Source organism: Crinia signifera, chromosome 6, assembly GCF_055691185.1.
Source record: "Crinia signifera chromosome 6, ASM5569118v1, whole genome shotgun sequence".
NCBI lineage: Eukaryota > Metazoa > Chordata > Amphibia > Anura > Myobatrachidae > Crinia > Crinia signifera.
In genome coordinates this window covers 46,651,114-46,663,700 of record NC_139222.1, presented here as the reverse complement: position 1 = coordinate 46,663,700, position 12,587 = coordinate 46,651,114, and the positions used below count along the sequence as shown (strand labels likewise).

General features: G+C 45.3%; 1 protein-coding gene across 1 annotated transcript in view; it reads left to right on the top strand.

Moving 5' to 3' along the window:
* Positions 1-12,587, top strand: part of SLC43A3 (solute carrier family 43 member 3) — a 67,212-nt gene that overhangs the window by 29,265 nt on the left and 25,360 nt on the right. Inside the window, exons 5-8 of the mRNA XM_083146109.1 lie at positions 1,024-1,070; positions 1,400-1,476; positions 3,537-3,629; positions 3,749-3,888. Coding sequence (XP_083002235.1) covers positions 1,024-1,070; positions 1,400-1,476; positions 3,537-3,629; positions 3,749-3,888 — 357 coding nt within the window. The remainder of the gene's footprint in view (positions 1-1,023; positions 1,071-1,399; positions 1,477-3,536; positions 3,630-3,748; positions 3,889-12,587) is intronic.

Sequence of the window (12,587 nt, the reverse complement as noted above, 5' to 3'; positions counted from 1 at the left end):
AAAATATTGTGGACCCCACTCATTTTGTCCCCTGTATTTTGGGAACTAGGGCCTGCTGCAAGAGCCCGGTGCTAATTCTAAATATACAGGGGACCCCCACTCATTTTTCCTGCGTGTTAGAAGAACCTAGTAACACCCTGGACTTTAATGTGCACACTGTTCTTTTGACACTGCATACTGTATGGAATACAGTATTAATATTTAACACTATATATGTCCCAATCTTTTTCAAATCACGGCACCCTAGAGTATCAGAATTTTTCTACGTCACCCCTAGACCAAAAAAAAAAGAAAATATATCAAATGAATTAGATTGTGTTTATATGTGATTCTTAGGTTCAGTTATGTGTTAAAGGGCAGGATTTTCTTCTATTTGTATACATATTTTATGACTGGCAGGCACCAGCACAGGTTTTGTCCATAAATAATTGATCATAAATAGTTTGAATTGGTCCTGGACCACCAACCTGTGGCACCCCTGCAAGTGTTCCAAGGCACCCTAGGGAGCAAGTTGTCAGGAAAAAGTTAAACATACTATAATTAATAAATACACAAACATATTTAAATACACAAACATACTTTCAAAGTACACATTTTACCACCTCCTGATAAGGCTCCTGTCTCTTGTTCCTGGCAGCTGCTCTCTGGTCCAGTGCACTGATCCACACACACAGCAAACATGGTGGAGGAAACTGCTACCGCTCGGCATGTTCAGCAGCTCTGCTCTGTCCTTTACACTGCATGATGTGGCGGTGGCTCTAGTAATTGTATTTCACACCATTGCTAATGTCATAATTTGAACCACTTGGGCAACCAGAAATGCCCCTGCTTTTGCCTATGCTATACTGTAGATTTAATCAATGTACATTGTGTCTTGTATAAATCTATATGTGCTTTGTATACATTTATTCAGTTCTTAAATCAACCACAAACAACCTACGATTTGTAGATTTTTTTTTTTTTTAAATAAGTCAATAAAAATAATATTTTATGTGCTCAACTTATCTCCTTTTTATCCTCCAGATTACTTTACACAACAGCCACACTTCTTATTGCGCTTTCCACAGCAGGTCAGTCTTTGTAGTAAATGTTAAAAACTTTGTGTAATATTCCAAAAATATTATAGTGTCATTTCCCATGTTTTGCTATTTTACTGCATCATATGCCTATGACTCATGTTCTCTCTCACACTCTACTAAAGCAACCTTTTGTTTCCTCATAAACCCTCTCATCATTCTCACATTGTTTGTCATGAGACAAATTTTGGTTACATTTCATAACCATGATCTTACCCACCAGCACTCAGACCAGTGGCAACACCATATTTCTGTGATATTGGTCTATTAGGAGATATAACATTTTTAGCACCTTCATGCTGATTATTTATTTATGTTAATAGATACTGCTGTGCTTCTGTTTCCTGCTCTGTCCTTGCTGGCAACTGGTGGAATCCTATTTATTTTGACTAATATGCAGGTTGGTATTTGTATATTATTGGAAGACACTGTGCATCAATCTCCACTGTAGTGTTAAATTAAAGCAAGATCTGCTGGTGTTATAACAAAACACAGAAAACAAAAATTGGCACAAATTTTAAAAGGGTACTGGGGACAATATTCCAATATTGAAGTGTAATAGAAAGCCCTTAATAGAAACTATCAGAAGAGTTCTCCATGCCATCTCCAAGCCATCTTCATCTTGAGATTATTTGCTTAGTTTCCCTAATTTAATAATGTTATTCAAAGGCCGGTTAAACGATCAACACGATATCTGGGGTCTTGTAACTTGTAGGTAACTGTCACTATAGTATGAAGACCTACTTATGTATAGTACACTACACTGTGTGCTCATCTGAGGATATACTACACCTCGTGCACACTTATGATATACTATACTTTGTGTACACCAGTTATAACCATACTATACTACATTTACACCTGAGGATACTCCTCACAGAGGGCCTTATTCTGATCGGTGCGGCCGGATCCAAATATGCGGCCAGGACCGTGCGTGTGAAACCCCGCCTTCCATACGGATCGCCAACTCCGTCCGTACGCGGTAAGAAGCTGGCTGAACGGACCGCATGTGTATTTTTTACGGAATATGCCTCCTCCATCTCAGGGAACCTCCCCCATCATTGGATGGTCGCAGACCATCGAATGCAGGACCGAGTGGTCCACCAGCTCCCGCAACCTCAGACCACACGGACATTTTTCCATGCAAAAGCAGAGATCTGGGCGGGCAGCTGACATCCGGCAATGTCATATGTCCGCCCCCTACACGTGCGTCACGACTGCATTACCATACGTACGCCCAGCATTTTCATGGAAACGCCCATGAAACGCGGGGCGTATGCATATGTTAATGAGGCCAAACAGCCCTTCACGCCCCTCTCCTCCCCCTGTTCGGAGTGTTCACATTTCATGCGGGATTTGGCCGTACGCCCCGCTCGCACATGCGCAGAGACGCCTCTGCACATGCGCAGACACAAAACATCGGCGGCACGAACGCACGCGGATATTACCGCACCAACCAGAATAAGGGCCAGAGTGTGGGATGTACTCAACTAAAGTACTGTAAAAACCCCGTCTTCCATCACTAGATCGCTAAGAACATACGCCGCGTGTAGGGGCCATAGCGATAGATTTGACTACTATGAGTACACACGTAAAGTTATACTGATTGCACATATGAGGTTGCACTACACAAAGTTCACAATTTAAGCTGGACACACAAAGATTTATCTTGTCAGTTTCAGGGGCAGGTAATCAGGCGGGAGGCATCTCAGGCGGTCGCTAACCAGGGATGTTTGCTGCTTATGAAGCAAACCTGAATTAGGGCATTTGTCCCCACATATAGATTGGACAGATAAATCTGTCAGTGTGTACCAAATTTATAGTGTGTATCCAGCTTTAGAATACACCACACAATGTACAAAACTAAACTACCCTGTGTGCACACTTAGGTATACACTAGGCTGATTCACATCTGTGAATACACTACACTGAATGCACATGCAGTGGTGCCGAGAAACGGGGAAGGGGGGGTGTTATTAATTACCCAGGTCCAGGGGTTAAAGTGGAGGGGGGTATGGGGTGGAACTGAGGGTCAGATATATTAAGCCTGGTAAAGTGATAGAGTGGCTGGTACCTTATCACCAGCCAATCAGCTTCTTACTGATATTTTTCTAATCCAGCCAGTAACTTGACAATTAGGAGGTGATTGGTCGGTGATAGCGTACCAGCCACTTTATCACTTCACCGAGCTTAATAAATCCACCCCTGAGCTCCACCACCTGTAATGGTGAGGTGGAACCAGGTTCAACCTTCACTTTATCTTTGCACAGTAATTCTAAGAGAAAAGCATTATAGTTTGCAGGGGGAGTCCCAAAAACCCTACTAGTGGCCCTGGCTTAACCTAATGGGAGGAGGAGGTAATTATGTGGCTAAAGAAAATGAGTTACACTGTATCTATCTGTGTACAGATCCAAGGCTTGATGCATTGACATGTGCAGTAAAAAAAATGTATCTCTCTAGGTAGGAAACTTGTTTGGTTCTCAGCGATCCACAATCATAACGTTTTACAATGGGGCTTTTGACTCTTCTTCAGTTATCTTTCTGATTGTGAAGGTAAGAAATAATATTTTTTTATTATTATTTAGCTAAAGTAACACATATACTGTATGTGTTGCTTAGTAGATGTGACTTTCCTTGCCGCACTTATAGCAGACACATAACTTGTCCTGTAGGTTCTGTACCAGAATGGAATTTCACTGCAGAATATGTTCCTGTTCATTTCAAGCTGTAGCATTTGCCACATTTTAAGAACAATGTTTCTGATGCCAAGGACACATATACCATTCCCCTTGCCGGAGGGGTACAGCTATGGGTATGTATAGTATAATTTATTTCCCAGAATAAACCATGACCTGAAATAACTTTCTCATACCCTTTCACACAACAAAGCTAATTATCATGTGAAGCATTTCTATCCAGTAATTTGCTGTTAAACACTGGACCTTTTCTTATGCAAAAGAGTCAAGCCAGATCAAAATTCCCAGGTCTTCAATCCATGTATTTACCAGGGTCAAAGACCCGGGAATTTTGACCTGGGATGATCCTTTCACACAGAAGAAATACAAGTGTTAATCAACAAATTACTGGGTACTCAAATGGAGAGTAAAAGTCGGGATCTAGGGGTTTTTCAGTCTGAAAGTGGTATCAGTTTAATTATTATAATCTTAAAGGCCCATACACACTTGCCGACTTTAAGCTGAAACGCGCTCAAAACAGCCATTTTGAGCGAGTTTCAGCTTAAAGTCTCCAAGTGTGTATAGGCCACCGATGCCCGACTAGCGATGATGCGCGCTCCCGCATCATCGCTAGCAAAGTGGGCCGTCTGCTGGTTTTACCAGCATGTCTGGAGATGATGGCTCATATTTGAGCCATCATCGCCAGGTGTGTACGGCAGCCGGGCTGAAAGATCAGAGACTTTCAGCCCAGCTGACCGGCCGCTACCGCCCCCATCACCCCCGCCCCCATTGCCCCCGCCGCCCACAATCACCGCACCCCCGTCGCCCCCGCACCCCCTGTCACATACTTACCTGCCACCGTGTCCACGCCGCTGCTCTGCGTCTCCCAGTCAGTCCCCGGCCAGGTCACACACACGCAGCCCGGCGGAACGCCCCGCCCCCAGCTGACTGCTCTGCTGCTCCACAGTGTGACTGTGGAGCATATAAACGCCACTGGCCACCAATGTGTTTATATAAGCCACTGGCCACCAATGTGTTTATATAAGCCACTGGCCACCAATGTGTTTTTTAAGCCAGTAATATATAGATTGCTGGCACATGCCAGCAATCTATGTATTACTGGTACCACTGGGCACCAATGTATATATATAAGCCAGTAATATATACATTGCTGGCACATGCCAGCAATGTATATATTTCTGTCACCACTGGGCACCAACGTTATTTATAATAACCCAGTAATATATACATTGCTGGCACATGCCAGCAATGTATATATAACTGGCACCACTGCCCACCAATGCATATTTATAATAACCCAGTAATATATACGGTATATATCACTGGCACCACTGCCCACCAATGTATAATTTTTATGGCGGCAATGTATACATTGCCATGCAGGCCAGCAATGTACAGTGGGGGTTATTCTAATTGATTTGCAAGGCTGCGATTTCGCAGACTTGCGAGTCCACCAACCCCCGCGCGGCGAATGAACGCCCACCAGCACCCCCCTCGAAGTGCGGGTTCGCCCGCACAGGCTGCTAATGGATGTTTAGCATAAACATCCATTCGCATGCTGAGGGTAACATCGAAAGATGTGGAAGGTACACGCATATTAGTGACTTTTAAGTCACTTACATATGCGTGCACGCTGGCACGGATATGGGCGGGCAGCTGACATCTGGTGATGTCAGCTGCCCGCCCCCGATCTTGTGTCATGGCCTCATTACTATAAGAACGCCCAGCGTCTCATGGGAACGCCCATGGAATGCTGGGCATTCTCATATGGTAATGAGGCAGCCGTGGGTGCACACACCATACTTCTGTACATGCGCAGCACCACCGAAGAAACGTGAATAACCCCCAGTATACGTTACCACCAATTTCTTTTTTATGGCTGTAATGTATACACGTAACTCCCCCTTGGTCACAAGCACTTTACTACCCCATGGCATCAAGCATGAAGATGCTGGCATTGAGCAAGTAACCCCTAGCAATTAACATGTAGGTAAGCGGTACTAATGTGGCATAATATGTAATAGCCATTGAGGTGTGTGATATAAAATGCAATGGCCATCACGGTGTGTTGCATAATATTTAATGGGCATCACAGTGTGTGGCAATATGTGTAATAGGCATTATGGTATGTATTTTATTCAGTGCATTTCTGTTATTGGGGCCTGATCCAGAGCTAATCATTGGGCTGCGTATATTAAGAGGCCAGCAATCAGGTAAACCCCGCCCCACAAGGACATTCCTTGTAAGATTCCCGAATATACCTTTTCTGGACAGGGGGGCTGCCCCTGACCACGATGCAGGCAGGCCCTACAGACAGTTCCCGGTGCCTGTACTCTGATGACAGGCACCGGGATTTGCACATGCGCAGTACAAACCTCTGTACTGCACATGCGGCCAGCTTCTATGGGCTGCTTTGGCAGCAGCCCATAGAAGTAATCATGCTCCCGGCACCGGGACCAGCGTGTGCGCAGTACCGATACAAGTACTGCGCATGCGCAATCAGCGATTTCGCACAGCAGCCTGCAGAAAGGCGTCCCGGAGGGAGGGAACACCTCTCAATGAGACTGCCTTGGTGACTGGCAGGTCGAACTTCCAATAGGAAGTCACTGCCAGTCACAGTGAAGCCAGTGCAGTCTCACAGACTGCATCTGGCTTCACTACACAAAAACCTGAGTCTCCTGCATTTTGGGTTTCAGTAACTCGTTCTCGCCAATCCTTTGGCCTTAATCTTAGCCATGCGGATTTCCTGCGGATTGTACCCACAGTCCCTGAAAGCCAGACACATTTTATCCAAAGCACCATCCAATAGGTCTGTGTCTGAGGTATTACGGACCACTCTTGCCAATTGAGAAAAGGGGAGTCCCCATTTAAGGGATTGGGGATGAAAATTTGTTATTTGGTAACATCTAAATAATTAATGCTTAGTGGACTGTACGAGCAGGTAAATCTGACCGACCCTGGAAGCTGATTGAGGTGTTCAACAAAGGCCAATAGCGATTTTTCAGCCCCAGTCCAAACCATGAAGACATCGTCGATATACCTAAGGTATAGCGCCATAAACCTAGAATATTGAATATTTTAAATAATATTGTTTAACTCATATTGATACATGAAAATATTTGCATCGCGGTGCCTTTTAACTGAAGAAAAAAATGAATTGTTAAACAAAAAATAATTTTTCTGTAAAATAATCTCCATTAATGAAAAAAAAAATTCAATGGGTGGACCTTCATAGTGTGGACTGGAGCCTACTACATCGCGAACGGCCTGCAACCCCTCAGTGTGTTCAATATTTGTATATAAACTGGTGACATCAAGGGGGAAATTTACTAAGAAAAATTTGTGAAAAAAAATCGTATTTTCATACGAAAATAATTTTTTTTTTTGGTGTATACATATTTTTGGCATTTACTATGCCAAAAATACGAATTTTCATATTCGTATTGATGGGACATTTGTATGTGTATTTACAAATACGAATGATTACACCATCAATACAATACGACAAGATTCAAAAGAATGGAGATTCTTGATTTATTGAAAATACGGCCGCTAAATGGCGTAAAACAGCCACGAATGTCCGGGCAAATACGGCAGGAAAATACACTTTATTTTCCTGTCGTATTTGGCTTTAGCCTGCACAGATCAGTCAGATCCGTGCAGGCTTCAGTGTGTAAAAAATAGAAAAATAAAGAAATAGCCCCCCACAGCCAAAACCAGCACCATGCTGAAAGAGCCGGGGCTGGTAATAAAAAATCAGGAAACCTGGCAAATAGGGGTTCCCCGATTTTTTTAAAACCAGCCCCAGGCTCCAGGTCTGGTGCTGGTTCCCAAAATAAGGGGGACAAAATGACTAGGGGTCCCCCGTATTTTAAGAACCAGGCCCTGGCCAAACCAGCCAGCAGGGTAATGTCACAGCTGGGGGACACTTATTAGATAAGGTCCCGCGGCCAAAACATCACCCTACCGACCAGTCAGCCTGGCCAGGGGCCCTGGGGGAGTGGGTACCCCCCAATAAAGGGTTCCCCCCCACCAGGACTTACCTGACCAGGCTGAAGCCTGGTGCTGTCCCCAGTGGCCCTGGAGCGGTGGCCACCGGGCTGATCTTTGTGTAAAAAAAATATTTAACTATTGTTTAATACTGTAGAACTATGAGTCCCAGCAAGCCTCCCCTGCAAGCTGGGACTTGGAGAACCACAAGTCCCAGCATGCGAGGCATTAAAGGGCCCACTGGCACTTGTAGTTCCACAGTATTAAAAATAGTAAAATAAACACACTGACACACAAGAAAAATAAAACTTTAATACATCCAAAGCCCATACATACTGATACTTACCTATCTTGAGCCCGTCGGAAGGTCCCTGGGTCCGGGGTCTGGTGCTCCTGGGTCCGGGCCTCCATGGTCCAGGTCTGGGGCTCCAGGGTCCGGGGCTCTAAGGTCCGGGGCTCCATGGTCCGGTGCCTTGGTTCCTGGGTCCGGGGCTGCAGAGTCCGGGGTTCAGGGCTCCAGGGCTAAAGAGTCCAGGGTCCTCAATCCGAAGAAATCCATAGGTGTAATCCAAAGTAGTCCAGGTCTTCTGAAAATAACAAATGCCGGCGAGATGAAACATCTCTTCGTCTCTCCTCAGTCCGCCTTGGGTACTGGCCGGAATCGCCGGTGTTTGTTATTTTCAGAAGACCTGGACTACTTCGGACAGAAGAGGACGTGATCTTCGCCGAAGGACCTTGGTGGTTGGATTTCCTTCCACAGATCATCCTATGGATTCCTTTGGATCCAGGACCCCGGACTCTGCAGCCCCAGACCCAGGAACCAAGGCACTGGACCCTGGAGCCCCGAACCCTGGAGCACTGGACCTGGACCACGGAGGTCCGGACCCAGGAGCACCGTACCCCAGACCCAGGAAACCTACCGACGGGCTCAAGACAGGTAAGTATCAGTATGTTTCAGTATAGTATATTTTTCTTGTGTGTCAGTGTGTTTATTTTACTCTTTTTAATACTGTGGAACTACAAGCCCCGCATGCTGGGACTTGTGGTTCTCCAAGTCCCAGCTTGCGGGGGAGGCTTGCTGGGACTCATAGTTCCACAGTATTAAACAATAGTTAAATCTTTTTTTACACAAAGATCAGCCCGGTGGCCACCGCTCCAGGGCCACTGGGGACAGCACCAGGCTTCAGCCTGGTCAGGTAAGTCCTGGAGGGAGGGACCCCTTTATTGGGGGGTCTCCACTCCCCCAGGGCCCCTGGCCAGGCTGACTGGTCGGTAGGGTGATGTTTTGGACGCGGGACCTTATCGAATAAGTGTCCCCCGGCTGTGACATTACCCTGCTGGCTGGTTTGGCCAGGGCCTGGTTCTTAAAATACGGGGGACCCCTACTCATTTTGTCCCCCGTATTTTAGGAAACAGCCCCGGACCTGGAGCCTGGGGCTGGTTTTAAAAAATCGGGGAATCCCTATTTGCCGGGTTTCCTGATTTTTTTATTGCCAGCCCTGGCTCTTTCAGCCTGGTGCTGGTTACGGCTGTGGGGGAGACCCCACACCTTTTTATTTATTTATTTTTCTATTTTTTACACATTGCAGCCTGCACGGATCTGACTGATCCGTACAGACTGCCTGTACGAATTCAAATTAGCGGCTGTATATACGGCCGCTAATACGAATCATTACGCCATCGGAGGGTTACAAAGCAGTCGTATTTGACTGCTTTGTAAATTCCCCTCCAGAACACGACTTTGCATACGACAGCCGTATGCAGTCGTAGTCATTCGTATTAAGAATACGAAAGTTTGTATTCGTATTCTTAGTATATTTCCCCCCAAGTGTCACCAGTAAACAATTAGCAGGTGGGTGACCAAGTTCATTGATCTTGTTCAAAAAATCCGTAGTGTCTTTGAGGAAATAGGGACTGTTTGTTACCACCAGCTGTAATAAATAGTCTACAAATTGAGACAAGGGTTGTCCCAAAGATCCAATAGAGGATATAATGGGCCGGCCTGGCGGACAATTTATAGTTTTGTGAACTTTCGGGAGGATATATATCAATGGTATCCTGGGGAAATCCTGAGTCAAAAAAACAAAAGTTTTCTCTTCCAACCAGCCTTGCTCCAATCCAAAGTGAAGTAGGCTATCAATCTGAAGTTTAAATGGTTCAGTTGGGTCTGAGTTTAATCTTTCATAACACTCAGTGTCCAGCAGTTGGCGCATAACTTCCTTGATATAGGCCTCCCAATTCAATATCCCTATACCCCCGCCTTTGTCGGCGGGGCGTATAATGATAGATGAATTGTCCCTCAATGATTCAATGGCCCTATTTTCTTCAGGGGTCAGGTTAGAGAACCTATTTTTCTTTAAATTAAGGATGGGCATAATGTCTCTTCTAATGAGTCTCATAAACGTATCTATGGACGCACTAGTGGATGGGGGATCAAAATAGCTCTTAGGCTTGAAGGAACGACTAGTGGTTTGTTGCTGATCGCTAGGGTGTTTTTGAAAAAATCCTTTAAACTGAGCTGGCGGTGGAATTTATAAAGCTCCACCTCAGTCAAAATTGCGTTGTTTATACGTTTCCACAAATGACAAGCCTTTGCTTAGAACGAGCATCTCATTATCAGTTGGTATATAGTTAGACAGGTTGAACACAACTATTTCTTGTTGCCCCCTGTCTGCAGGGGGAGGGAGCCGGGCTGAAAGTGTCTCATCTTTCAGCCCAGCTGCCGTGTACACACACAGCGATGATGGATAAAGAACAAACCATCATCGCTGGCATGCTGGTAAAACCAGCCGATGGTGGAATTGGCTAGCGATGATGTGGGAGCACCCATCATCACTAGTCGGCCACCGCTGGGTCATGCACACTTGCAGGAGTTTAGAGCCATGTTCAGGTGAAAATCAGCAAGCAACTTTCAGCCTTATGAATAGCAGTTTGGCTGATAAAGCCCCAGTGTATCATCTGCGTGTCATGTACAGTATTTGTAAGCCCGCTCAAAGCAAATGCTTCGAAAGCTAGTCTGTTACCTTGTAGCCTTTATGTTTTGCATGTGTGAAAGACAAAGAGATGTAGTTTCACTTACTCCAACAGATGGCAGTGTTTAGGAGACACACAATCAGACACTAGACAACTATATACAGTAGATGATATATATCAGTCTCCCCAAAACCTGCTATTGATATTACATTAAGGGATGTCAGGGGCATAAATAGTTCTTTATGGGCCCCATAGCAAGATTCTGTGGCAAATTGTGAGTTTTGGCTCATATTGTGTGGCATAATGTGAATTTCAACTCATTCCTTGTGGATTAGGCCGTAATTCTGGTTGGCTCACAAAGCAGCACTAGTTAGTCATGCCGCCCGTACGAATGCCTGCCCCCCCCCGCTACTCTTTCCCCGAATTTCCCCGCAGCACTGCGAATGGCTGCTTTGCCTAAACATCCATTTGCAGGCTTGCATGCAAGCCCGAAATCATTCGATGGTCGTTGACCCACAAATGATTTCTGTAGCACCCTGCTCTGAGAAAAGGGCAGGCAGCTGACATCCGGTGACGTCAGCCCGAAGGCAGGTGGTCGTCCCCATTCGCAAATAGAGGCCAAGCGTTTTCCTGAGAGCCCCCAGTGTTTTCCTAGGTATGCCCAGGAAACGCAGGGTGTTCGCATGCGAACATCCCCTGCCCGCCTCCTGCATGCAAGTCTATGACAGCGCCCAGAGTGAAGACCTGCACATGTGCATAAGCAATTTTGTACATGCGCAGGCCGTTAACATCGGTCACCGTTGTGAATACACAATAGGCCAAACAAACCAGAATCACCCTGTGCTGTGAATTTTGGCTCATTCCATGTGGCATAATGTGTAAGAGGTGTATTGCACTGTGAGGGATATGCTGGGGGGGAGATGACAGTAGATCACCGCTAAGTAAGTGTACAAAAATAGATCCCAGGTTACAAAAGTCTGGCCACCCCTGCTGTAAAGAGTCAGTGGCCAACACAATGAGTAACAGCAACAGTGACACATGCAAGCAGTAATAAGGCACAGCCTAGCATACTGATGAAGAAACACATCCTAGCAAATCTATTGCATTGAAAAAAATAGATGTTTTTCCACACACCCTATTCAATGTGTACATAGGCCCTTATTCTGGTTCACTAGCAAAGGCAAAGTCCTTCTCAAATGGACAAAAACCATGTGCACTGCACGGGGACAGATGTAACATGTGCAGAGAGAGTTAGATTTGGGTGGGTTATTTTTTTCTGTGCGGGGTAAATACTGGCTGCTTTATTTTTACACTGTGATGGGGCGTACACACGGAGCAATATGATTGCTGGCCATATATTGCTAGTAATATATTGCTCAGCAATCCTATTGCTCAGTGTCCCGTTTTCATCAGCGACCAGAGATGGTCGCTGCTGAAAATAACACACTGCCGGGAGAAGAGGCAGGGGAAGTCGTTGGTCCGACCAGTGACCATTAGGGTGCTGAAAACGGGAGCACCCATACGGCGATTTATCGCTGGTGCACACTGCTTAATATAGATCTCACTTTAGTAAGTAAAACCCCACCCAAATCTTATTCTCTCTGCACAAGTTAAATCTGCCCCCCTGCAGTGCACATGGTTTTGTCCATTTAAAAAGGAATTTGCTTTTGCGAGTGAACCAGAATACGGGCCATAATGTATAGGCTGTATTTCAATTAGAGAGTCACTGAGGAAGATTTACTAAACACTGGTTATCAAAACCTTTCAAAAAACACAGTAAATGTAAATGTAGCCCAGTGGATGCACATCCTAGAAATCATCAGGGGATTCTGCATTACAGTATCTATATGTG